The sequence below is a fragment of the Scardinius erythrophthalmus genome (assembly GCF_964197995.2).
Source record: "Scardinius erythrophthalmus genome assembly, chromosome: 6".
NCBI lineage: Eukaryota > Metazoa > Chordata > Actinopteri > Cypriniformes > Leuciscidae > Scardinius > Scardinius erythrophthalmus.
Window position 1 is genome coordinate 10,566,093 of NC_138226.1, and position 27,803 is coordinate 10,593,895.

The following is a 27,803-nucleotide window of genomic DNA, read 5'->3' on the forward strand; positions in this document are numbered from 1 at the left end:
TGAAATGGATTCGAGTTCCATCTCACGCTAATGAAGCTATTTACAAAGTTGAGAGCATTAAACATTCTTGTTGGATTTTTGCTGTAGCTTCCTGTCATTTCTGCAAACTTAAATCTGTATTTCTCCTCAACCCAGTGGATACTGAGTAAATATTTCAATCTAGTGTGTTCAAATAATGATTTTTTTTTTGACGCATAATTAGATTTGGAATCAATTTGTGCATAGCTAAACGGGATTACATCTAAACAAGAGCGGCGCTTCTTGACCTAAAATGTGTCTGCGCCGTAAAACACGGTAGTTGAGCCGCTAATGAAACTCTCAGAGGCTAAATATTCTGTGCTTCATAGTCTTCTGTGTACTTTAGCAGATTGATGGTGTATAATTGCCAGAGCTGGGTGTATTTTAAAAAGCGTGTTTATGGCAAATGAATCAACATATCATCAAGTTTCTGAGTGGTCCTTTAGTTCAGTAAAATGTCTTTTGTTTTGAAAAATAGGCCATTTGGTGTCTATGCGGTTATGGCTTACACTGCCATAATGGAATTGTAAAAGTGGTATTTCAGAGGAAGGACAATTCACATAAATTGAATCTATTCACAAATGCCTCTCAAAGTGTATCAATTATGTACCTTTTCAAAATCCTTGGATGCATTGTAGGTCTTGTAGCAATGCTGTAATGACTAGAGACGCTTGTGAATGTAAATAGGTAGATGACCATTTCTATCAACATTTTAGTTTAAAAGTTCTATAAATGTTCAAGGGAAAGTGTGTATAGGTGCTGAGATAATCATCATTTCCAATGTCCTATTAGATTTTTTTTACAGTTCTCTTGAAGAGTTCATATCAAACATTTTTCTATTATTATTATTTCCCCTGGTGCCCAGATATTAAGGTTTTTTGTTTTTGTTTTGTTTTTCCCCCTAAACAAATTGTGTAAAAAAAAATATGCCATTTTCCTCCCTCTATCCTTAAAAATAAATATGTTTTTATTGGTTCACTCATATGGGAAGCAGGTTTGTTGTCGGGTTTAATATAGTATTAACCTCCTTATTCTTTAAAAACAACTTTTTGGTTGCATCACATTGTGACACATAAAACAATTCACATTTATCTGTGTGGCCTAATTAATTAAGGTTAGACAGAAATGATCATCCTTGTATGGAAGCTTGTTTCCGCCACAGAATGAAAAATAAAAAAAGGTAATTGTGACTTTTTATCGCACAATTTTGACTTTTTTTTCTCACAATTTAAACTTGCAATTGTGAGTCGGAATTGCGTGATATAAACTCGCAATTGTGAGAAAAAAAATGTTTTGATCAAAAAAAGATTTGAAAAAAAATAAATAAATTCATTGATATGTAAACATGGATGATCAAATAAGAATGTATTCATCTATCTCACGTCAGAAGGTCAGTTTTTTTTTTTTTTTTGCAGTTTAGTTTCAATAAGTTCTCTTTAGCATGATATCATTACAACTGCATGTATAGAAGTTATACAAAAAAAAAAATATATATATTTTATGTAGTTTTAGATTAAGTATAGCATGTCACCCAGCAGGACACTGCTGACACAGCTTGAAATTCTATGTCAACGTACCAAGATCCATGTACATCTGAATCCTGTCATGCTTAGAGAGCCTAATGAACTCTTGATAAAGAATTAACACGCATTTGCAAGAGGCTGTAGAGCGTGCAGTCAGCCCGAACAAGCATGCATATACAAATGCTGCTGTGGAAATCCAATTACACCGTTTTACAAGCACCTTGCTAGTAACACTCACACTCACATTTGTGTGGGGGCTAGTAGATAAATTAAAATGACAGTCTTTGTAGTATTTGAGTCTTTGTGATTTTGGACATTGTTGCATTCCAGAAGCATAACCCACGGCCATTAGTAAACTGTGTTCTACTATAGCTAGTTCTCTCTTTCAGGTCAACTTTTGTGATGAGCAACTGTTTTAGGAGAATCTTACTCAGGAATTTAGTTAAATTCGACACATTTACAGCTAGCTAAACCATTTAAAAAAAGATTTTTTAAAAGAAATGAATACTTTTATTCAGCACGGATGCATTAAATTGATCAAAAGTAACAGTGAAGACGTTAATAATGTTACAAAAGATTTCTATTTTAAATAAATGCTGTTCTTTTGAACATTCTATTCATCAAAAAAAATTGTGGAAAAAAAATAAAACAAAACCAAAACAATTAAGCAGTACCACTGTTTTCAACATTGATAATAGGAAGAAATGTTTCCAAATCAGCATATTAGAATGATTTCTGAAGGAACATGTGACACTGAACTGAAGCTGAAGCTGGACTGTGACGCTATTTTCTTCTGGAAACAAACTTTGTTGCATTTTATCACTGTAAAGCTGCTTTGAAACAATCTGTATCGTAAAAAGCGCTATATACATAAATGTGACTTGACTGAAGACTGAAGTAATGATGCTGAAAATTCAGCTTTGCCTTCACATGAATAAATTACATTTTTAAATATATTATACAAATCAGTTATTTTAAATTGTAATAATATTTTCAGAATATAACTTTAAAAAATAAAAAACAAAATGTACCACGCCCAATTTTTTAAATCATAGAGTACCTTAATAATATTTTATCCATTTTGATAATAACTCTATCACACCCATGAGTAAAGTTTGTTACTATCCTAACAATGTAAGAAGAGTTGCATTAGCCAAGCATTCGTTTGCATCCTTGCAGCGCATAAAGTTGGCCTTATTTCAGAAAGCTCCCTAAGGTCATTCAGCAGCTACACCGGAGATGTATTTGGCATGCCATATGGTAGGAATTACTGTGAATGTCCAAATTTATTACTGTGAGTATCGCTAGGAGTAGGAAAGCAGCACTGCTCCATGTTCACCATCATTGAAGTTAAGAGTTTACTCGGTTTACTCCTACTTAATACCACTCCTTCTGTCATCTAGACAGCTGTGTTGTATGATGAGGCATTATGGTTAAAGTGTTTGTTAACACAGATGCTAATTGTCATTAGAAAATGCTTTTTTTTCACGAACAGTTTCTGAACTTGTCTCTCTGTTACCTTCTCAGTGACCAAGACGGTGTGTGCCGAGCAGTGTGATGGTCGCTGTTTCGGGCCGTATGTCAGTGACTGCTGCCATCGCGAGTGTGCTGGAGGCTGTTCAGGACCGAAGGACACAGACTGCTTTGTATGTCTTCAGTATTTTTGTAATACACCCAAGCATACACCCAAGCATATTAGTGATTGCAGAATATAGTCGATTAGCTCTGCCACTAGTTGATGTTTTGGTTCTGTGTCGACTAGTCACAGATCACACGACTACAGTTTGTTCTATATGGTGACAGCAGGATGGAAAGTCCTCTGTCCACAAACTTCTGTATTTGGTTTGTATTTGCATGTCATAGTCAATATATAAAGTGGGGCTTCAAAGTCCACTAGCAAATTTGAGCTTTTGCATTCTTCTCTTTTTATAGGGTTTTTATCAACACAAATTATATGATCAGCAAACACTATTTTTCTTTTTGTTTTTGCTTTAATAACAGCAGTACTCAAGCTGCATGAACTTCACAAGTTTGTATAAAACCTGATTATCATATTTTCCAGCAAGATTTGAGAATGATCCAAAGACCTTATTGAGCTTCAAAGGAAGCAAGAACATTCGAACTTTTGTACAAGTTAAGGTCCGTTCACACCAAGAGTAATAAGTAAGATAACTATGAAGAAAGCTATAACAATAAATATATAAATACACCACACCAATGCACAGTGACATTTTGTTTATTATAAGCACACACTGCAATTATGTCGCCTGCCACTTTAAATGCTCAAGTTCTTTAAAGCAGGATGGATTCTGATTGGCTGTCAGTGTTTTTATCATTTATCAGCTGGACAAAAATTGTTCTGAAAGTGATTTCAATGATGTCGTTCTTCTGTTGTTGTTATAATTAGTTGTGGTGTGGACTTCCCTCTTCTCATAGAATTAGAATGATTTTTAAAACTTTATAGTTATTGTTGCCGTCATGTGAACGGGATTTTAAACATGGTCAAAATATCACACATTTATAGTGGTCTGGAAATGCTGATGTGCAATGTTAATTCTAAAATAGTTTTTATAGGTTTAGATTAGATTTTGAATCTCAGATTTGAGTGTGGAATCAGACTTTTAAACCTCACTGCGTTTGAAATTATGCAAATGTGGGCATTGTGCTTTTAAGCATTGACTAAAAAAAAATAGTCAACATCTTTTCTGGGTCGAATAGAATCCCTAACCTCAAATTTTATCCTCTTAGATGTCTCAGCATTTAAAAACTTTTTCCCCCAAACACACACACACACACACACACACAGTCTGTCAGTCATCTATGGCATTATCAGCATCCCATAAACCTGCAATTGTATAAGTGTTACGGTAACAACACCAGACCCATTCTGGCTCCCACACCTTATCTGTGAGTTTTTGTTCAGCTGTGATATTCACGTCTGCAATTCACTTCTGCAAAAGAGATCTATGTTGCCTACAGATGAGTCGCTTTTGACCAGAAATCTCCCTATAGGAGATGTTCTTTGCACTGGAGATACCATTAAAATCTCATTTCCTCCCACAATGCTTTTCTGTGAATGAGAGTGGGGCCACACCTCTGTAGCTCTTTTGTTGCGTGTTGCCTGGGCAGATCCCGAACGTCTCTGACTGTTCCTCGCCTCTCCGGCCCTCAGAGAAAGCGATTTATCGCACCTCTCTGTTTTTTTAATTAGTTATCCTCAGCTGTAGTCATTGATATTGTACCTCTCAATTGTTCCCTTTTAATTGAAAAAGCACTTTCGCGGCATGCATTGGGATTTGGATCAATGCCTTCAATTTTTTTTCATCTCAGCACCTCTAAGACAGAAAACATATGTTCTCACATGTTTCTAAAGTCAAAGTATAGAGCTTTTTCCATTCCTTTAGCCGGTTTGAATCATTATTTATTAGTAGCATTGCTGCTCTATATTGCTTTTATGTAGTATTGGTGTTGGTTGCCATACTTTTTTGTGTGTTGAAGCTGATTTTGTGTTCCTACACATTCTTCTATTGCATAATTTACAAAAATGAGACTGTAAGAGTAGCAACACAAGATTTTGTCAGCTGTTTTATTAAATAAATGTGTATTGCTGTCAATAACCTTGTTTCCTTGTGTCCAGGCCTGCACTAACTTCAACGACAGCGGTGCATGCGTGACGCAATGCCCACAACCCTTCGTCTACAACCCAACCACGTTCCAGCTGGAGCACAACCCGCGGGCCAAATACACATATGGAGCTTTCTGCGTCAAAAAATGCCCACGTAAGATGGAGAGAATGAATACAAACCTGTGTATGCTTACGCACACGATTCTAGCTGGATCTTTCACTCACATAAATGGATATCAGATGCCATGTCTAGGCGCGTTCACAAGCGGGCATGTAAGCATGTTTCAGATTGAATGCAAATGAGGCGAATCGGCTGCACCTGAGTCCTCACGCTCCTCTGAGCCCCTGTTGAGGTGCGGCCCACACGTAGAGCCCCAGGAGTGAGCCTGTCTGATAAATCTCACTCAGCTTCTTGGCCTCTGTTGACTTGAAGAAAGAAAGAAAGAAAGAAAGAAAGAAAGAAAGAAAGAAAGAAAGAAAGAAAGAAAGAAAGAAAGAAAGAAAGAAAGAAAGAAAAGAAAGAAAAAGAAAAGAAAAGAAACCAGGGATCTGTGGCAGTACTGCAGGGGGTCCACCAACTATTGTTTGATCTCAAAATAATTATTGTTAAAATATTAAAATATGCGTTCAAAACGACATTAAGCTAACCCTCATGTTCTGTTGAGAATTAGTTTATTTTTATTTTTGATAAATATTTTTTTTCTTTGCATTAATTTAATAGGTTACTCTAACCTAATCAAATTCTAGTAGACAGATATTATTAAAAAATAATATCCACAAAAAAAGTAATGCACCTCAATGTGGGTCCCCAAACAGAAGATAAACTTAATTTCAACCACTGTTAAATGTTTTATTGTCCATCCCACATTTAAATGTATTAAGTACAAATTAAAATGTGATCTATAAGTACATTTTTAATATTTTAATGGCTTTGCATTGTCAGCAGCACCATAACAAAGTATGTACAAGTACATGTACTATATGCATGCATACAATGCAACATAAAACAGAGCTGAGTGTGAATAGACCTGATACGGAGATAGGAATCTCATGTGTTTCGATTGAACTGGCCTGTCTTCTTTGAAGAGGAGAGAACGGGGAAATAGAAAGTAACATCAAAATTATGAAAGAGAGTTTTGATAACAGTGGTTATAGGTGAGCACGAGTGCCATCATTCCCCCTTGCTGGGCCGCCACTGCTGCAGAATGAAGGGTTTGCGCACTGACAGACGCCCACTCCAGTGCTCAGTCCACGATGAATGTTATTGTGCAGTACTCAGAGACCCTTTCCATTACCCAAACTGCCCTTTGCAGTTTGGACAAGGCCTCTTCATTCAATGGTACATCTCTGAAATCCTCAGTTTGGTTGGGTTTCACGAGGCTGTCAAGTGAGGGTTGTGGTTTTTTTTACCCAGGCTTATTCGTTCTTCTGGTGTCACGTTAAATCTAATGCCACAGTAAGACTCTGAGATTCACATTTAATGTAAGAGGTGAAGAGAGACGTCTGCACTTGAGAGCTCCATCTTCTTTTATCTGGCCCTCCGTGAGCCCTTTCTCCTCTCTGGTGATGGATGCCACGCTGCACAGTCGCCGCCGGAAATGGGCTCTTTCCACGCGCACACGCCACAGTCAGGGTCCCCAGTGCGTTCGTGCGGATGTGTTAATGGTTTTTGTCTGAGAATGGATGTTTCTTCTCTACCATTACAAAATGTCAATGGCCTTTTTCACAGAGATTGCTTAGAGTTTGTTCAGGGGCACGCTGCAGTCTGACCGTTTTGTTCTGCTTTTGTGTGTGGGGTGATAGATAACTTTGTGGTGGACCACAGCTCCTGTGTCAGAGCCTGTCCCAGCAATAAGATGGAGGTGGAGGAGAACAGGATCAAGATGTGCATCCCCTGCACTGATATCTGCCCTAAAGGTGATCACACACTTCATCAAAACTCACACAAACTGTGATAGCAAAGCAAAAACATGTTTTTGGTGGAAATGCTATTTCCTTCATTTATAACAGTATTATTTTAATAGAACTTACATGCTATTTATTAGCTTTTATATGTTTAATTTTAGATTTTATATTTTGGTATGTGTTTAAGGGCATTTTTATTTATTTTTTATTTCAGTTTTAGTTTACTTTAGCTTAAAATTATCATTTTTCACCATTTCAGATGTTTATTTAAGTTTAATAATATTTATATTGCATTTTAAAAAATAAATATTTTATTTATTTAAAGATATTTTTTAATAGTTTTGGATAACACTGTTTTTTATCAATTATAAATGTACAATAATTATTGATTGTAATATAGTAATATTGAAATTATACACACACACACACACACACACACACACACACACACACACACACACACATATACACTGCCGTTCAAAAGTTTTGGATCGGTAAGTCTCTTCTGCTCACCAAGGCTGCATTTATTTGATTAAAAAAATATACTGTATATACATATATAATTATGTCAAATATAAATGTATATAATTATTATAGATTTTTTTCTCTCTGAAAACAAAGAAAAGAAACAATCAAATGTAAGATACAATTACTGGTAAAACAACGCTTAAAACTACATGGAACTACTGCTGCTATTCAAAGACTGGTATTGATACAGTCTTTTTTTATGTATTTATTTATTTATTTATTTGCATCAACTTGTGAAGTTCATTGGTTACTGTAGTTATTGTTATCAGGATAGTTCAGCCTTTCCAGTAAACAACCTACTTTGCCCATTATGCAGCTGTGTATTGTGACAAAACACTGCATCACAGTACATGTATTGTGCACCGTGAACTTTACAGCAGTAACAGTAATGTGTGAAGTATGGTCTTTTGGTGGGAACCTTGCTAACCAATTTCTGAAGGGGTCAGTTGACTTGACATTAAGCATTCATTAATTATTCTTTCTTTCAAAGTTATCAAACATCACCTGAAAGTTCTATCCATGATTTATTTTATAGCATGTGATGGGATTGGCACTGCCAGCCTTCAGACGGCTCAAACCGTCGACTCCAGCAACATTGACAGATTCATCAACTGCACCAAGATCAACGGAAATCTGGTGTTCCTCATCACAGGCATTAAAGGGTGAGAGTGGCTCCTCTTTCCTCTCCTCAAGGCCTCTTTCGGCTCACTTCACAGCCATTACACTCTGCTTTACAGCTGAATATCGAATATTGGATTGTCGGAAGCCATTTGACCTATGCTGCTGCTTTTTATCAGATAACATCAGCTTTAATGATGCAGGAGGGGATTCATGAAAGAAAAGCTCTAGAGAAACCATTCACATCATGGCTGTGTAAAAAAAAAACAGCAGTGGCTAGTTTAATAGCACACATTAAAAGTGCCGTTAACACACTTTGCGAGTTTAGACAGGCAAGCAAGACCTACGAGACCTTCTACTGACTCTCAAGACGGCCGCAGTTAATGTGACTTTATATGAGAAATCTGCTGCCCCCTCTTTATATAAGTGCTGTGAAATATTTGATTGTCAGCTTGTCAAGAAGTCATTTGACCTCTGGTTGACCTGCTTCCTCCAGTGGTCTCTTTCTGATCCCACTGCGCCTGCTTGGCTGGCCCTTTAACCCCGTATAGCTGACTCTGCTCTTAAAGAGCAATCCAGGGCCAGCAGCCGCAGGCATGCTGGGAAAACCCATGTGCACACATACACACATCCTGATAGGAATGCATATGACATCATCTCCACCACAAACTGTGCTATGGAGTGCACATATTTCTTACACGTATTCCCACGTGCACACTCTCACACACGCCGCGTCAGCAGGTGTTCTGGACACATCCTCCCAGAAGATCTCCAGCTCAGTGGTGCTATTAAAACCTGCTGTACCGCTCAAAAGAACATTATAAGGCATGCATGGAGACTTAGAAAATTCAGCAGACTGGGATGGATGTGGTCAGCAGATACTGGTTAAATGCTTTTATATTGATAGTCTGCACTTACAGTATGGACTCTCTAATAACTTGTTTTTTGCAAATGGCTTCTCACTGATTGCTTTAAGAGCTTGTTACACGATCTGAACTCAAAATGCTTGGTTTTTCTTGATTTATTATTCTTGATTTATTAAAGATCTATTTATGTGGCTTTCAGTATGTACTGAGTATCCCGATCTTCGTCTGTGTTGCAGAGACATATACCACAACATAGAGCCCTTGGATCCAGAGAAACTCAGTGTGTTCCGCACCGTTCGAGAGATCACTGGTAAGTCATGTTGGTTTAATTTGGATTGGTCTTTTACATAATAATGATGATAATATGATAACACATTGTTTTCAAGGCATCTTTGAATAATGCATAGTGCCTTACAAACACGAATTGCGCAAGCCACAAATGACAAATAACAAACCTTCGGAGGAACCAGCACTCAGCAAGGGAAGCCCATCCTCCTCTGGCAGGCACATATTTAAATAAATGCTATATGCTAATATAATAAATTAACAATTTTACCCAATATTTATGTATGTTTATGCTTATTAGAATATGTGCTGACACAAGCACTGCTAACTCAAATCTCTGCTGAAATCAGTCAAGTTACGTTTACTGCACACTTTGCATGAGGAGAGTTATTTGTTTAACACACTAAGGCCCTGCTTACACCTGGTATTAAGATGCATTTTGATCGGCTGGATCACAAGTAGACGAGGGAGAACATTCCCCTTGACAATATATAACATTATCTTGTTTACACCTTCATTTGCAAGACTACTGCAAACATTGTGAGTGCATTAGAAATCATCAATGGTGAGAGAACATTGTGCTTAGTACGTTTTTCATCTTCAAACCAAACTTGGTTCTCCAGCCGACAGTTTAAATCCAGTCTGGCTTGCGCTCTTCCCATAATCTTTACGCATTAGGTCAGTAGGTGGAGAGTAGGCTTCTGTGGCTGTTCGAACTCATGCGACCACGAGCGTCTACACTACAAAAGCAATCTGGTCGAATGCAGTTTTGTCTACCTCTGGAAGTGGACAAGCTCAAAACATTTTAAACCCCCTTTACACCTGTATTTACACCTGTATACACGACGTTCACTAGTGATCCGATCAACCAAAACACATCTTAATACCAGGTGTGAACAGGGCCTGAGAGAGTGTTCCAAACCAGTCACTAATGAGTGTCCATTTTAGTTAGAGTGCTGCCAGTAACAGACAGTAGACAGCGAGGCAGCTTCCTACATTTTGGAACAGAGCCATTAACTTATGCTTTCATACAGAAGGGCCTGTAAAATGAAAATAGCTGATTCACATGCCCAGATTTTCATAATCCACCTGTTTTATTGAAGAGTTGCATCAAAACACATGGAACAAAGCACAGAGGAAGATCTAGTGTGTTTGTGGATTTGTAGATTTGTGTGTGGGATGTGTGTAACTGTGTGTGTGTTTGCACGAGAGTCCGTTTCTCTGTATCTCAGCGGGGAGGCCCTATATATGATGAATACATGATGAGGAAGATTTCTCCAACTGAAGAGAGCTTCCCAAAGGAGAGCAGGACTCATAAGAAACATGAAAGCAGTTGAAAACACACTCTCTCAAACTCAATCTCTATCTCTCTCTCTCTCTCTCTCTCTCTCTCTCTCTCTCTCTCTCTCTCTCTCTCTCTCTCTCTCTCTCTCTCTCTCTCTCTCTCTCTCTCACACTCTCTCACACTCTTTACCTCTCTCGCTCTCTCTTGCTGTGCAAAGAGGGCTCTCCAAGTCAGTGAGGCATGCATGTCAGGCTGTCACATCTATATGCAGGTGGCCACAGTCTCTGACAGAACGTCTTGACTAGAAACGGTATTATTTCTGCTCTGTGACCCCCAGCTTGAAGACTTTGACAGATCCAGAGGTGCCTGCTATATGTATTTCTTTACAGCGCGTTTTTAAATCGAATGTGTTTACTCCATTTGAATGAATTCAGTGTACAATTTGCATTTTGCGCTTGAAGAAGGTCATCTAGCTCTGAGAAGTTGCAGCTGAAACGCAATACCCTTCAGATGGCTGTTATTTAATTTTTGTATGGTTGCATGGTCAGTATGACTCCCAGTAAACCCCAAACCTTGACTTGCATTAAACGAACATTTCACAGTCGCAGTCGAATGCTTCTCCACCAGTATTTGAAGATTTGGGGAAATGCCTGTGGCTCTTCAGGCACTGCCTTCAGCTCAAGCCCTCTGTGAATCATCTCTCAAGAGAGATGGACAGAAGAGGCTGACCTGATTTAACCTCTGCCTGGTCTCAGGGCTTGAGGGAGGCATTAGCACTGGGACATACTGTAGAACTGTGAAAAATTATCATATTAAATATATTTTTTCTGAGAAAATATTTTTGCAGCATTTTGATCATGATATCTGATATTTTTCTCCAAATTTATTTATTTTCTCTGAAGTTAGTTTTTTCAACCAAACAGCCGTGTTGCAAAGTAGATTCAGATTGTTTATTCTAAAAAGCAAAAAACACAGTACAAATATAGTTTAAAATATATTTTTCCTCACTTTTGTTAAATGATGATTTTAATGATGTTATACACACACACACACAGACACACACACACACACACACACACACACACACACACACATATATATATATATATACTGTATATATGTCGAATGAGCATTTATTTGAATTAGAAATATTTTGTAATGTTATGCATGTCTGGTAACACTTTACAATAAGGTTCATTAACTAGTTAACTAATGTTAACTAATGAACCTTGTTGTAAAGTGTTACCAAATGTCTTTACTTTTTTCAATTTAATGCATCCTTGCTGAATAAAAGCATACATTTCTTTAGAAAAAAATGCATTATATGCACCGATATGACAAATACTATATATATATATATATATATATATATATATATATATAAAACAGCCTACATACGGTATATTAAAGCATCAGAAATTTAAAGCATGTATTTAAATCGCTGGTGTCGACAGCTGTATTTTGTGTTACTCAGACTCATTTGAAGCAGTTCCCTTTGTGATTCTTACGTGCAATTCATTTGTGGGGCAGCATTACTCTCCTGATGTTTGTCTGGAGCTGACAAGTGTTCTCTTGGACCTCGTTAGACTATTAGCATGATGAAGTCTCACCTCCACGCGTAAAAAAAATAAACAGATTACAACACAGACAGGCAAGCGGCCCACTCTCAAGGCACTGCAGACACACTCTCAGACTTCCCATCGCACAGTTTTGTCATTAAGGCAATTAGTGTCAGCAGACACCACGCTAACGACACCTCACTGAGGCACTTCCTCTAATCTGCTTCCACAACCTTAGACCAAATAACTCAGGCTGCGGAAAATGCAAACGCTGAACCGTTTAACCCCATTTCAGCTCAGAAATGATTGATTTCTAAGAGTGAAAATCATGAAATTTTAGGTACATTTTTGCAGGTTTTTCATTAATAATAAACAGTCTGGCAACAATGTCAGTAGAGCTCAATTAATGTGAAATTTAGATGATTTATGATTTATTGATGGTATTTTTCTCTCCTCCAGAAAACCATCACTGGAGGCAAATGTCTTAATCAAATGGCTGCATTAATATTTACTGTAGTCTTTTCTGGTAGACATTCTAATGAGTGTGGAATCCAAACGTTTGAATCCAAAATTTTAAAGAAGCACATCAAAGCAGGCCAGGAATGATAACCACAAGTTGCGGCCTAGAGATATGACCATAAACTCTCAGCAGGAATAATATTTATATTAGTCTCTTAACACAAGACCGCTATTGCTCAAACATGTCCCTCTGAAAGTAATGAATTAGTTTGAAGGCAATCAAATATCAGTTATTACTTGAAATATGCACTAGCCAAGCTTTGCATTGTTAAAGTAATTGGAGTAATTTATGTTCTTCTTGTCCTTGAATAAGAAAGTCCTCTTCTTTCTTTTTTTTCTTTTTTTTTTTTGCATGGCCTGTTTGTCTCTTCTTGGCATATGCACAGGATTGTTTTCCCTTCAATAAATTATTCATTTTTTTAATCCATTATTAAAATGTCTCCTTGATCTATAGCTATCAGCTCTTCAATCTACATTAAATAAACGGAGATAGATGCAGGATATGAGAATATAATATAGTCAGGCATTATATAGTGGTCATATTTCTCAAATAACACATTGATTATGCTCAGCACTGATCACCCACATAAAAAGCTCCTGAGAGGGATTTTTTATTTTTTTTATGCTGCAATGAAAGTAATGCATTTCTCTTAATAATTACTGTAGGTGGCACCACTTATGTCTACTATGTTGGCTGATCATTTGGCTCATTGAGTGTGTCATTTTGTGTTTTCCAGGTTTTTTAAACATTCAGTCCTGGCCAGAAAACATGACTGATTTGAGTGTCTTCTCCAATCTGGCAACCATCGGAGGCAGATCTCTCTACAGGTAAGATCCAGGGCTTACTCTTTGTTGCCAGCTCTAGAAATAATCCCCCTCATCCTACTTCCACAAGTCTGTTGCTTTCTTCAAGTGCACTTGGGAAACTCATTCTTCCAAATCAGGCATTTGTTATTACGACGTCACACATTTAAGTCGGAAAAGTAACGCAGAAGTAGCCTTAACAAAACAAAATAATTATATTTTGAGCAGTGAACTCAAAAAACCTGAATTCAAAATGATTATTCATTTCTATTACTTATTTATACATGGTATCAAATGTGTGTATTATATAAAGCAAACCATGAAAGTCAATTGAATAACTTGCAGTTGTTGTCTTTCTGTGGTTCTGTAATCAAACCTTAAATGACATGTTCGGTATTTTACACTTAAAGCCCTGTTTTCAGATCGTTTCTGATGAAATAGAACGGTTAAGATTGAAATTTGGACAAATGCTGCTGGCCTTTTTTCGGTTTCTGTGGTAGCACCCCCCCACCTCCACAATGGTTGCATAGGTGCACTGGAACAATCCTTCCTAAAACGCATTAAACTTTCGTTTACAAAGACGTGAAACTCACCGAGAGGTCAGGGGTGTTCATTGATATGCTCACACAAAAATCGCTGCAAAAGATGCTTTCCAACAGGTGTTTTATCGTAGTTTTTGTCCAACTCCATTGACTTGTATTGGATGTGTTGTGAGGTACAGTATTACTCCGCCACCAACTGGGCTGGAGTGTCTATTATTCAAGCTCTCAACTAGAGAATGTACGGGTGTGAGGCGTTTGGAAAAATAGGCCCACAGTTTTACAACGAATGGTAAAACACCTGTTGCAAAGCATCTTTTGCAGCGATTTTTGTGTGAACATATCAGTGAACACCCCTGACCTCTCGGTGAGTTTCACGTCTTTGAAAACGAAAGTTTAATGCGTTTTAGGAAGGATTGTTCCAGTGCACCTATGCATCTATTGTGGAGGTGGGAGGGGTGCTACCACAGAAACCTAAAATTCTCAGGCCAGCAGCATGTGTCCAAATTTCAAACCGTTCTATTTCATCAGAAACGATTGGAAAACAGGGCTTTAAGTGTAAAATACCGAACTTGTCCTTTAAAAATAATTGGAAAACAGCATGTAAAGTTGAAAATAACTTGCAAAATCATTCATTATAATTCGCTACAGACTTGTTTTCCACTCACAAAATTCAAAGCCTGTCTGATGTGTTGTGCCTTTATCATCCATGTTAAAGAGGTGGTTAATGAATGTTTATTTGAAAGAGATATTTGTTTACAGTTTCTATTGATCGTGGCATTTATTCATCTCAATATCAATATTATCATTTGATGAATAACTAGCCTGTAAGCCTGTTAGATTTATAGCTGTTCAAATTGCTTTCAACAGTAATTTTGTTACTACTTTTCCATTATCTCCTGATTTGCATCATTTAGTCATGTTAGTGAATTGGACTAAAACAACGCAGACGGCATGTGCAAATGCGTAATTCACTCTTAGTGAATCCCCTCTTTCGTGCTTTCTAAAGAGGCTGAGGCTTTCTAGCCAAGAGTTCAAAGAGTCCAAATGAAAAGCTCTATTCACACAGTGCAACACCCATTTGCTTAGAGTTAAAGAGTCAGGAGAAGCAGAAAGAGAGCGAGAGCACAGTTTTAACATTTGCGGGTCATTTGTTGAAAGCTCTACCACTGTAGCAATTACCGTTTGTCACATGATGTGCTCTGTGTCTGCCACTGGCTTTTTGCCTGAAACACAGAGGGGGGAAAGTAGAGACAAAGAGGAATAACAGAAGAGAAGTCTCGGCGAGATGAGAGCGATGTCAGTGTCTAAGTGCACCTGCACGTTCTGACTCTCAAAGCCCCTTTGATGTGCTCTTCAGCACGCCTGCCTGTGATTAAAAACACTGTTGTGATTACGCCTCAGCATTAACCCATCTCATCACATCTGAAGTGGGAGATCCTCTGCGACGCTAGATGGGGGACGCAAGCTAAACACTTGCTTTAGAAAGGCAACAGCAGCTCTCATACTGACAAATCGCTCGTGCCTTTTGTTCACGAAGCCACCATTTCAGCTTTCTTTGTGTCAGATCTCATTCTTTTGTTTCATTCTTACTCATTCTGATCTGATCAAGTCTCCAGGCAAAAGAAAGTCTGGTCTTTTTAGTTGTTTTTGATTGTTTAAAATTGTGCTTGTCAATTTAATGTGTTCATTCAGTTTGAAAAATTGTTAAAAAAAGGAAAGTGAAAATTGATTTGATTAAATGTATAAAAATGTAATGTCATATAAATAATTAATAAAAAGTTTATATTATATGTATGTATTTATTTAGTTCGTTATATTCATATAAAGCCCTCAAATGTTTAATTATTATTTTGTATTATTTGTTTGTTTATTCACACAGACACACACACACACACACACACACACACACACACACACACAAACAGATAGATTGATAGAAAGATAGAAAGACAGACAGAGTGATTTATTGATTGATTGATTGATTGATCGATCGATCGATCGATCGATCGATCGATCCATTCATTCATTCATTCATTCATTCATTCATTCATTCATTCATTCATTCATTGAGAAAAATTAAGAATTGTGGGCTTTTCTGTTGTGTTGTACTGATTAAATATTGTGTATTCCCTTTATTTTTGTAACAGAATTAACCCCTCTTTAAAGTGTTAACGGTAACCTTTTGTCCCCTTGTGTTTTCTCGTGTGTTTAGTGGCATCTCTCTTCTGGTGCTGAAGCAGCAGTGGATTTCATCACTTCAGCTGCAGTCTCTTAATGAGATCAGTGCTGGAAACGTGTATGTCACCAACAACAGTCAACTCTGCTATTACAACACCGTCAACTGGACACGACTCTTCCGCACTAACACCCAGAAGTCCCTGATCCGCAACAACCGCGACCCCAAGGAGTGCAGTGAGTCCTTCGCTCTGTTTTTACTATTGTTCCATTCGTTTTTAGGATAAATTAGTCATATCCTAGCATAGCCAGATATTAGACTTGCATCATAAGGTCTAGTCCAGTTTATTCTTGCAAGTCAAAATAATTCAAAAAACAGTTTTTCACAACATCTACCCAACAATCTGCAGCATCTGGCCTGTGAGAAAAAGTCTTGAGGCTAGGATGGTTCTCAGGCTTCCAGCTGCTGTTTGTCCTGGTTCACCCGAACCACAGCAAGAGATCACGACGCCTCACGCTGAGCTCGCAGACTTTGAGGTGGTAAATTCGGTCACTTTGGAAGGTGCTGGTGCAGCTCCCTCATACCTGACGTTCTGGCCGTGTCATTGCACCTCGCCGAGCCTAGCGGGGGCCATGAGGGTTCCTCCACAGATGGAGGGGGTCAGGAGATGTCAGACGATCAGAGTCTCACTCTGCTGTGAAATATGAGTACTGATGCAAGCCCCCTACTATGTGCTCCATTTTTACCCTTCAAATTCACCCTTAGATCCAACATAAAGAGTTCTTTGATGTTTTTTTTTTTTTTACTTGAAGATGTGTGGAATGATGTTACCGCAAACCTGAAAAAAGACCCCAAATGCCTCGGGTTTATGCATGGACCGTCAATCTAATTACCCATTCTCTGCAAATGTTAAGTCGCTCCATGAACAATCACAGGGAATTAATTGCAGGGAAGACCCTGCAACAATTTCTGACATTTCAGATTTTTTTTTTCTAGGAGAAGCTGTAATCACCAGAGGGAATGTACTTTCACCTCTGTCTTTAAGAACTCTCTCTTTTCTCGCTGCTGAGTGATGTTTATGAAAAACAGCTAAAAAGCAGTTTTTAGCCTTCTTTTCCATTGCGCAGGATGTTGTGATGCAACAGCAATCATTAATGTCTCGCGGCAACCGTAGCCTTTTGTTGGGCTTCGCGATCCCCCTGGCTCTTACACATCTCCCTGGAAACCAACCCAGCACTGCTTTGACATCAGCACAACCCAAATTGTGTGTTTTCAACCAGGTTAAAACTTTGAAGTTGGCATCTTTTTGATCCATCTGCCACAAACGTAGAGCTGAAAGGGCTTCCCACTTCTCTCTGTCGTTCCTCGTGCTGTTGGATACCTGCGTTAAGCACCAAGTTGGTCCTTGAACTAGATGTTGTTCCCTGAGAAAGGCTGGGTTTTTGTTGTGCTCTCTGGAGTGCTTTTACATGTTATTGCTCATTTAGTCATTGATTTTTGCAAATAAATGTACTAGCCACATATAAAATAATCCCTACCTGGTGTTCGGCAATCCTTACTATAGTCCTCAAAGTAACGTAAATACATTCATTCTTTTCTAATTGAAAAAATTCTGGTATTTGATTTTTGCTTTGAATTCACCATGAGATCAAAATGAACAATATTTTTATTGAATATTGTTGTGTTCTTTAATCAAAATAACTTTCCCTCACTCTTGCTAAGACATCTTTCTCTTCTTTGATGACGTGTGACAACCTGTCACTCACATGAGATCACAGCAAACGATTCAAATTATCTGATCAATTGCACACGGACAAAAGTCTCGCTCCACGTTCTTTCTCATTCGAAAAGCTGTTTAACTCGGATATACATAACAATCGCAACATCCGTTTCATGCCGACTTTGTGAGAGCTGTGCAGGTAAACCCCTGATCACAAGAGGCGCTGTGGTCTTTAGCGTCCTTGTTAGCGCCTGTTTCCCATTCCGGTGACGCCGGTTGAATCCCACAAGTTCACGCTGTAAAATCCAGCATTATTGTTCCCAATGAAAGCAAGAACTTGACTTTTTGTTCACATTGTCATAAGTTTGACTGTGGTTTCGAATCTTTTGACCCCGATATATGCTCTTCAGTGATATTATTCTCATCATTAGTTTCAGAAGTTTGTCTGTTGAGGAGGACGTCTGTGAGACTTGCTGAAGTGGTGTCAGCAGTATTTTAAAACACTCTCCCAGCTGCTGCAAAATACAGTGCCCAGTGGGTGGGCGCCCAGACCATTCTGTCCTCATTTCAAATTGAAATGCGGCAGTTCATACAGCCAGCTTCGTACAAGCGTGATACATCCATGACCGGACGAGTAACACTTTTCACAGATGGCGTGTGCATTGTGTTCAGTCACAGTTTGACAAAGGATCTTTTCCATCTATCGACTGAAAGTTTCCCTGGGGTGGACTGACAGCATCATTTGGAGACAAATGTGCAATAGATTGAAATGCAGATATGGACAGAAATTAGTTTTTCATTGTAACACCTTGGAACAGGTGACATTTTATTAGAAAAAGTCAATTAGAGCAGTCACTTGCACAATTAGCACTACATTGTAATTTAGGCAAATATAAAATTCTGCATTTTTATTCTAAAAATATATCCGTATATCATCTATTGCCATACATAAAAAAATAATATTTAAAAAATGTATATATTAAAATTACATTAAATTGCATATACAGTACTGCCAGTGCCATTCAAAATTGTTTGTTTTTGAAAGAAGTCTCTTATGCTCGACAAGACTGCATTTATTTAATCAAAAATACAGTAAAAACTGTTATATTTTATTAGTATTACAATTTAAAATAACTTTTTTTTATATTTTTTTATATATATATTTAAAAATGTAATTTATTCCTATAATGTCAAAGCTGAATTTTTACCAGCCACTACTCCAGTCTTTAGTGGCACATTATACAGTAGTTCTGATTTCATTTACCCAGATGAGCCTGTGTTATCTGTTTCTACCAGTTGTTATCAGGGAATAACATAGTGCTGGATGGCGCGATTGACCAATCAGAATCAAGTATTTCACAGCGTCATGTAATAAAAATGTATAATATATTATACATTTTGCATTATCATTTGTTTAAATAAGACAGGCTTTTGCCACTTTCAGTGGTAGGACAGATGAGAGATGATAGGAAACTATGGGGAAGTTAGTTATTTACTGGCATGCGTGCTCTTGTATTAATGATAAACATATCTTTTGCAGTTTTGGATCGTATGGTATGTGACCCGCTGTGCTCTGATGCTGGATGCTGGGGTCCGGGGCCCGACCAGTGCCTGTCCTGTCGGTTCTTTAGCAGGGGACGCACCTGTGTTGAATCCTGCAACCTGCACGAAGGGTAAGTTGTTAAACGCCACACTCAATGCCACTGATAAGTTAAATTGACATGTAATATAGATATGTATAACTCCACAAAGCTATATTTGTACAGGACATGTTTTACTACATGAATCTACAAATCTCAAGAATCACAGGTGTGCTCAAGCTATGTTGTCGGATTATTTTCATATACTTTGTGAGATGTGTCTTCCTAAGGTTGAACAATAGCTAGTTGTTCTACAGGAATTTCACAAAGATTCATGTCTACATCCTCTAGAAAACAATAATAAAACAGCAGAGCAGCACGTCCCCTGGCTTTGGAGAGCAGGTTGCAATGATGAAATGTAAGCTTGGTTGAGCTGGAAAATAAATAACAGTGTTTGGGTGAGCTCTACCTCATATGACGTCTACATCAAATACAGCAGTGTGTGGAGCACCATGACAGAATGAAGAACTAAGTAAAGCCTTGGTTTTGTTTTCACACACGCACAAAGATTTAAGGCAGATAAACAGACACACACAAGTATGAGTGTTTCCATGGGCACTTTTGACCCTGTGTACTTTAAGAAAATAAACTCTCTTGAAACACACTTTTCAAACTCACTAGTTTATCCTTTCCACACAATAAATAAGATCATTTTTCACGAAATGAATTTATGGTTTAATGATATTAATAAAATATTAAACAATTTTTTATAGTCTGGATATGTGACGAGGTTAAAATAATAAAATGTCAACTTTTAAGGGATAGTTCATCCAAAAAGAAAGACTTCTGTCATCATTTACTCATAAAATATTTTAGTTGAAACACTTAAAATGTGGTTTTGGAAAAATATCTTAGTGATTAATATTTTACTAATTATTCACTAATTGTTTTCAGTGTTGTTTTGGACCACATTGACTTTCATTGTATGGGCACACACACCCAAAAATAAAAACTTTTGTGATGAAAAGAAAGTCATACAAGTTTGGAATGACATGAATGACAAGAACTAACATTTTTGGATGCACTACCCTTTTAAAAGCATTTTAAAAGTAGGAAAAATAAATGCAGGTGTAGTAAAATATTTTCCAAGACAAATGGCCTTCATTTAACAAACAAAAAATTATAATTATAATAATAATAATAATTTAATAAAAGCACAAATACTGTACATATACTGTGTTTGGCTAGTCACACATTAAAGTAGAGTGGGTGGATATGTAGGGCACATGAAATTGTAATGTATGCTAAAACACTCTAGAAAATATACATTGTGTAGTAAATCTGTGTATTTTCTTGTCGTCCTTTCTTGTTTTTTGTGCAGCCAGTAATAGATAGACAATTGCTAAATCTTCAATTTGATAGTTGACAGACATTCTGCTAACTAAAAGTAACTTTGCAACTACATGTCAACTACCAGTCATTAGAGTATTAGTAGACTCTAAGTATCTGCTTAATATTTGATAACACTTTATTTTGACGGTCCTCCAACAGACATTCCATCGACTATAATAAGTAACTTTGCAACTACATGTCAACTTATTCTGGCCCTAACCTAACAGTCTAATCTACTAATATCTAGTGAGAGTTAGTTGACATGTAGTTGCAAAGTTAAGTTACTTATAGTTAGTAGAATGTCTAAAGTGAACTGTCGAAATAAAGTGTAACCAGACATTTTAGTTATTGTCTTTGTGTCATTTTATGGTACCCTGTGTCTTTATCTCATCATAAACTCCTAAACAACCCAAGGAAAAATTAATCATTTTTTTTTGCCATGGCACTGTAGATTGTAGATAACTGCACATGTTGTGTTATGGATGATGTTCTCGTTATACTGCTTAACTAACTTAACCAGCCAGGCTTCCTTGGTAAACCGCCTTTACCAATACCACACCAGCACGAAAATCTTTTTGGTAGTCAGTGTCTGTCTGATTGCTCATAAAATTGTTTTGACATTAAGCCCCTTCTCTTGGATAACACATTTGGAATAAGTGAACAATAAAGGTGTTGATCAGTGCAGTGAAGAGAGTAAATTACAGATTGGTTTTGAGTTCCCTCTTTATTTGTTGTGTGCTTAGGTACTGCTCAAAGGGAAAGATGAATATCAGCGTTTGATTGATTTGACTGAGTGAAGCAGCTAAATTTAATTTCTCCCTTGCCCAGAGCTAAAACAAGGCAATAAACAAACAACATCCATTTTCACATTCTAAAACAACAGTCATTTGCCATTTTGAGACGGCCCCTCGTCCTTTAAATGTTTAGGACTGGGACTATCATGGATGGGTGCACTGTATTTTATATAAATGCCACATCCATGTTGGTTTTGCATTGATAGTGAATCAGCACCAGGGCCCGTGCACCCTGCGATCGTCCCACATGATTCTTTTGCCTTGCAGACTGGCCGGCTCTAGGCCCAAGCTGCTCACCAGGCCCTATGTGGTCGAGAAGCGGGAGGCAGGTTCGGAGAGGTACGGCACGGACACGGATGCATCACTGTCTCGCACTGTCACGTCCACCTACTCACCCGTCCCACACGAGTCACCCAGTGCTCCGCTATCTTTGCTGTTTTTGTTTGTGTGTGTGTGTATTTGTGTTTTTTTGATTTGCAGGTTGATCTCAATGTTTTCTCTGTCTCTCCTCTGGTTGTCGACCTCTGCGGTCTCACTCGCTGTTCGCACAAGATGATTCACTCGGTTTTAGGGAACAGACAGCTAAAAAATGGAAGGACCCACTGTTTGAGCTCTAAATGAAAGATTTTGAAGATGAATAGGATGGTTTTTGTTGTGTGGTTTGCTGGAAGCAAGCAGAATGTTTTGTGCTTTTTTACAGCTGGTATTAACATTAATTTCAGAGGATTGTTTGACAAGTGGCTAGTGGTAAATACAGATATCAGAAAAGGCTTTCTGGTTCAGTTTTCAGTGTCAGACACTAACAGGGAGTGAGGACCTTAATTTATAATTTATTTATTTTTTGAAAGAAATGAATACTTCTCTTCACCAATGATACATTAAATTGATCAAATATGACAGTGAAGACTTTTATACTGTTACAAAAGATTTCTATATCACATGCTTTTCTTTTGAAATTTCTATTAATCAAAGAATCCTGAAAACAAAATTATCAACTGTTTTCAACATTGATAACAAAAAGAAATGTTTCTTGAGCTTCAAATCAGAATATTAGAATGATTTCTGGGAGATCATGTGACATTGAAGACTGGAGTAATGACGGCTGAAAATTCAGCTTTCCATCAAAATATATTAAAATAGAAAACAGTTTTAAATTGTAGTAACATTTCAAAATAATATTACTGTTTTACTGTATTTTTGATTAAATAAATGCAGCCTTGGTGAGCATAAGAGACTTGTGAAAAAAGCCTGTAAATCACACACCGGCAGTTGTTTATGATTCTACAAAATGTCATGTTTCTCATTAGACTGATTAGAAATGGAGACCCAATACAGAAACATGTTTTGCATTTTCCTAGTAGTAGCATTCATATATTTCATGTTGGATTTTAAGTAAATATTTGTTTACTTTTGAATGATAAACCATTTTGTTTCTGTATTGGGTCTCCACTTGATGTCCAATGTCAAAATTTGTGTCCTATAGCAAACACAGGTGAGAACAAAGGAAACGAACCAGGAAACATGCGGTGGACACCGAACGTGCAACACTACGGAGCCTGTGGAGTTGAAGTTCACATAAAGGGAGAACGAGAAGTCTTTTAATGATAAGGGGGCCTTCTAAAAGCTTCCACACAGTCTACACAAAATGTGCTGTGCCTTTTAGATAAAGAATAATTAATTCTCATTTAATGTAACACTCATTGACTCATTGTCAATCATAAAAAAACTCCCACACTGAGCTGCCATCCTCCACATGTCACGGCAACGGATGTCAGCTTCTAAAATGTCACTACCGTCTTCAGAGGAGTGATGAAACCAGGAAGCGACTGTGTTCGCCTGTATTGAACCATTTTGTGATCATTTGTTTCAGAGGTCCCTAGCTGATTTCCTCCATGTGGTGCTTTGAGGTGTTCCTGAATGTGCTTGATGAATTGTCACCTCGATAGGTGGTGAAGGCTGACTGTTTACTTTTGGTCAATAGTAACTGTGTTTGCCAGCTGTGGCAGCTGTCTGAGAAGTGCTGTAAACACCTGGCGGATGTGTTGGATTCCACTGTTGCCTCCCTATGGCCTTGTGCCTCAGGCACTGAATTCCCTTCGGCTGCTCTTTCACAAGCTACCTGTGTGTGTGTGGACGTGCGTGCGTGTGTGTGTGTGTGTGATGACTCTTTTTTTTACTGCCTGTGATTCAGCCTTTCCTCATTCAGATCTTGAAATCTGTGTACATAAAGACCTAATATCTAGTCTGAAATTGGAGAGTTGTCTTGACTTTAAAAGGCTAGTGATTGAATCATCTAGATCCTTGAACTTGAGCAGGAATTCCTTGACGAACTTTGACGATTGACGTGCTATTCTTCCCATCTGAAACTTGAATGCTCTTGAACGGTCATTAAATGTAATTTTAGTGTGTTATGTTACCTCATATTTTTCTCTTTCTCTTTTATAGGGATGTGCGCGAGTTCGCAAATGGTTCAGTGTGCCTGGAGTGTGACGCACAGTGTGAGGTGGCAGATGATGATGGTCTTACGTGCACTGGGCCTGTGAGTTCAGTCATATTCATCTCCAGCTACACTTAAAAAATAAAAAGCCAATAATATCAGTCTTTAAAATCAACAACATTAGCACAAGTGTACAATTTTAATTGGCATGGTGTTTTAGACATTCTTTTTTTCTGATTATAAAAAACAACTTTATTTATTTGTTAAAGAAATTAACACTTTTATGCAGCAAGGACATATTAAATTGATCAAAACTGACAGTGAAGCCTTTTATAATGTTACAAAAGATTTTGAATAAATGCTGTTTTTGTTATCCTTCTATTCATCAAAGAATCCTGAATGATCACAGTCTCCACAAAAATATTAAGCAGCACAACCGTTTTCAACATTGATAATAATGAGAAATGTTTCTTGAGCACCAAATCAGCATATTAGAAAGATTTCTGAATCGTGTGACATTAAATGCGGAAGTAATTCAGCTTTGCATCATAGGACTACATTACAGTGTAAACATATATAGAAATAGCTCATTTAAATTATATTAATATTTCACAAAATATTACTGTTTTACTGTATTTTTCATCAAATAAAAGCTGCCTTGGTGAACATGAGAGGCTTCTTTAAAAAAAATTTAAAGGGGTGGTATAATGCCCTTTTCATAAGATGTAAAATGAGTCTCTGATGTCCCCAGAGACTGTATGTGAAGTTTTAGCTCTAAATACCTCACAGATATTTTTATATAGCATGTTAAAATTGTCACTTTTTGATGGTGAGCAAAAACGCACAGTTTTTGTGTCTGTCCCTTTAAATGCAAATGAGCTGCTGTTCCCGGCACTGAGGGCGGAGCTACAACAGCTTGTGTCCTTTTACCTCACACAGACATGCACTGAAAATTTCAAAAACTTTTAGTATTTTATGTTCAAACCAGAGTCAGATAGTGATGGAGAGACTCAAGAAGAAGTGGCAACATGTAGAATGCAACAGGACATTTCTGAATGGTTAGTTGAGCTAATGTGTAGTTATCTTCTAGTCATTGATTAGCATATTCTGTCTTGATAATCTATAAATCTTGTGCCTGGGGGTGGGGCTTATGTAATTTTTAGGGTTAGTGATGTCACTAACCCGGGATATAGTCCCTACCAGCCGTTTGTTGTAGTCCTTAAAAAGCGATTTCTTAAAAATAAAATATCTCCCTTTGCTCTGAACTTTGAACGTTGTAACTTTGTGCAGATGTTGTTTATGCACAAACAGCAACATTACACACTAACTAAAGTTAGAAAAGTGAAATCATAATCAACCACCCCTTTAAAAAAATCTTACCAACCCCAAACTTTTGAAAGGTAGCTTTAACTACAAATAAATATAGTGAATAATCAGCTCAATCAATGCTTGGTGATTGTTAATTTTGGATTCTGTGTGCATGTTTCTTTCATTTCAATGCAATCTCTTTCAATATATATTAGCTTTAAGCACAAACAGAGCTGAACAGCAGACACCGCCTTCGATTGGCTTGGTCAAATGATTAATTGAATCCCTTGTCGAAGTGTACTTTTGCTGCCGTCGGATTGATTTTACTTCTTGTTAATTTAGTGAGAAAGTAGATTAAGCTGCCTAAGCTTGGCAAGTGTTTACAGAGAGTCCTGCCCCATAGAAGACACCTGAGAGTGGGATGAATAAGCTGTTTGGATGTTCATGAATCTGATCAGGTTAGAGACATTACCACAGATGGGCCTGTGTGCTCAGCGCTGCCCCTTTTTCAAAACAGCCTCAGGCACTTTGGTTTAAATTGATGACTACATGACAAGATGCGTACGGCCGTGTGCTTGTGTTGGCGAAAGAGGATTTAGCCGATCCATCTCTGCATCTCAGAGGCCTCTGGCTGTTGTCTGCTTGAGTCAAACAGAAAGGTCTCGCAAATGACGCGATCATGAGCCCTCCGAGACCCATACCAGCACAAACATAGACAGGAAAAAAAAACGCTCTAAAACTGAGTGCGTGTCCTGACTTTTTTTTTTTTTTTTTTTTTTTTTTTACCTGTGCCTGGAAATTTAGAGGATAAATATTCCTCTTTCATGTGTTTTTTGCCTGATCAAAGCCTGTTATAGACTGAAGTAGTTCAGTCAATATGTTAAAGCTCTAATATGTAGGAATTTTGTAATAAAATTTCCAAAAATAACTTGCACAGTGTGATATATTTCCTCCAGTTGTGTACTTACAATATCTCAAAAGTCTCCAAAGATTTTTTATTTCAGAGAAATTCCGATTTTAAATAACTGGCCGTCCCAGAAAAGAAATGTCGCGCCTCAGTGACTCAATATCCCTTTTTTCCGGTGTGGACCATGTGATAGGATATTCCACCACACCGGATTTATTTTTTTATTTTTTTTTATTTTTTTACAACAACTTTGAGGGTTTTTTTCTTATCACAATAAACAATAAAGACATCTGACAAAGAATAAAAAAAGAATAAAATAAAAAATATGACCCACCACACCGGAATATCGCATGGTCAAATGCGGAAGTGGTGGTTAAAGCGTTATAGCCATAGACTGTATGGCTGTTATGGATCACAAACTCTTTGGCGAGTATTGAAGTGCCAACAAAACGAAAGCGTCCATATTCGGATACACTCAGACTGTGTGACAAACGGAGGAATAAAACCCAGATAAATATCGGCAGGCGTTTTCGAGATGGAGAGAGCTGCGCGACAATCTTGGACTTGACCGAGACTCTGCTCTCGCGAGTGTATTGATAGACAGGTAGCCTAAGACATGCAACTGTCAATAATAGCACTTATAAACAAAGTTATATTGCTCTTTGTACTTTGGTAAGGCTTTTTATCACGTGTGGTGACCGAGCTTATGGCAGTACAATTAAATACAATCGGATATGATGTTAAAAAAATATATTTAGTCATTACTTGCAAATGTTAGTTCAAATTTACTTTTAGATATTGGTTTGAACACGTTAAACAACACGGCATTAACCATAAAAACGTAAAACTGCACAACATTAACCAAACAAATCATTTGACAAATAGCTGTATGTTGTAACGGGATAATATAGCATAACATTTCACGTTCCTTGCAGTTCATTAATTATGATGAAATAAAATAATACGATCAGACAGGTAATACAAAAACGAATAAATTACCTCATCCGTGATCATGATTCATTAATTCCATGTAGATATATCGCTAGATGGTGAAAACGCATTAAAAACGACATCTCCCATCGTCACCTCCTTCATAGCGTCATCAAGCTTCGCCTTTGTTATTGTTGAAACTGCGCCCTCTTGTGGTCAAATACCAAAGTCGCATACTGGAGCTTTAATAATTGTTATATAAAGAATGAAGGCATTTTGCAAATTATTGACAGCTAAGCAAATGTCCTTGTAACCCATCTAAAAAATATTTATTGAAAGATATTTGATGTTCTACTCTTAATTATTTATTTTTAATAGAAGTCATTTTATGTGGTAAAAAAAAAAAACTTTATTATGGGAATATTATGACAATTTCTTTTGAGAATTATAATAATAGTTGTATAGTAACATCCTGATGAAAA

At 37.4% G+C, this 27,803-nt stretch overlaps 1 protein-coding gene across 1 annotated transcript in view; it reads left to right on the forward strand.

Annotated features, from left to right (window-relative positions):
• erbb4b (erb-b2 receptor tyrosine kinase 4b) overlaps positions 1–27,803 on the forward strand; it is a gene marked incomplete at its 3' end in the record, with an annotated part of 371,526 nt that overhangs the window by 268,405 nt on the left and 75,318 nt on the right. Inside the window, exons 6-14 of the mRNA XM_081368808.1 lie at positions 3,069–3,187; positions 5,179–5,320; positions 6,970–7,083; positions 8,135–8,261; positions 9,320–9,393; positions 13,469–13,559; positions 16,290–16,489; positions 19,514–19,646; positions 24,185–24,278. Of these exons, the coding sequence (XP_081224934.1) occupies positions 3,069–3,187; positions 5,179–5,320; positions 6,970–7,083; positions 8,135–8,261; positions 9,320–9,393; positions 13,469–13,559; positions 16,290–16,489; positions 19,514–19,646; positions 24,185–24,278 (1,094 nt within the window). The remainder of the gene's footprint in view (positions 1–3,068; positions 3,188–5,178; positions 5,321–6,969; positions 7,084–8,134; positions 8,262–9,319; positions 9,394–13,468; positions 13,560–16,289; positions 16,490–19,513; positions 19,647–24,184; positions 24,279–27,803) is intronic.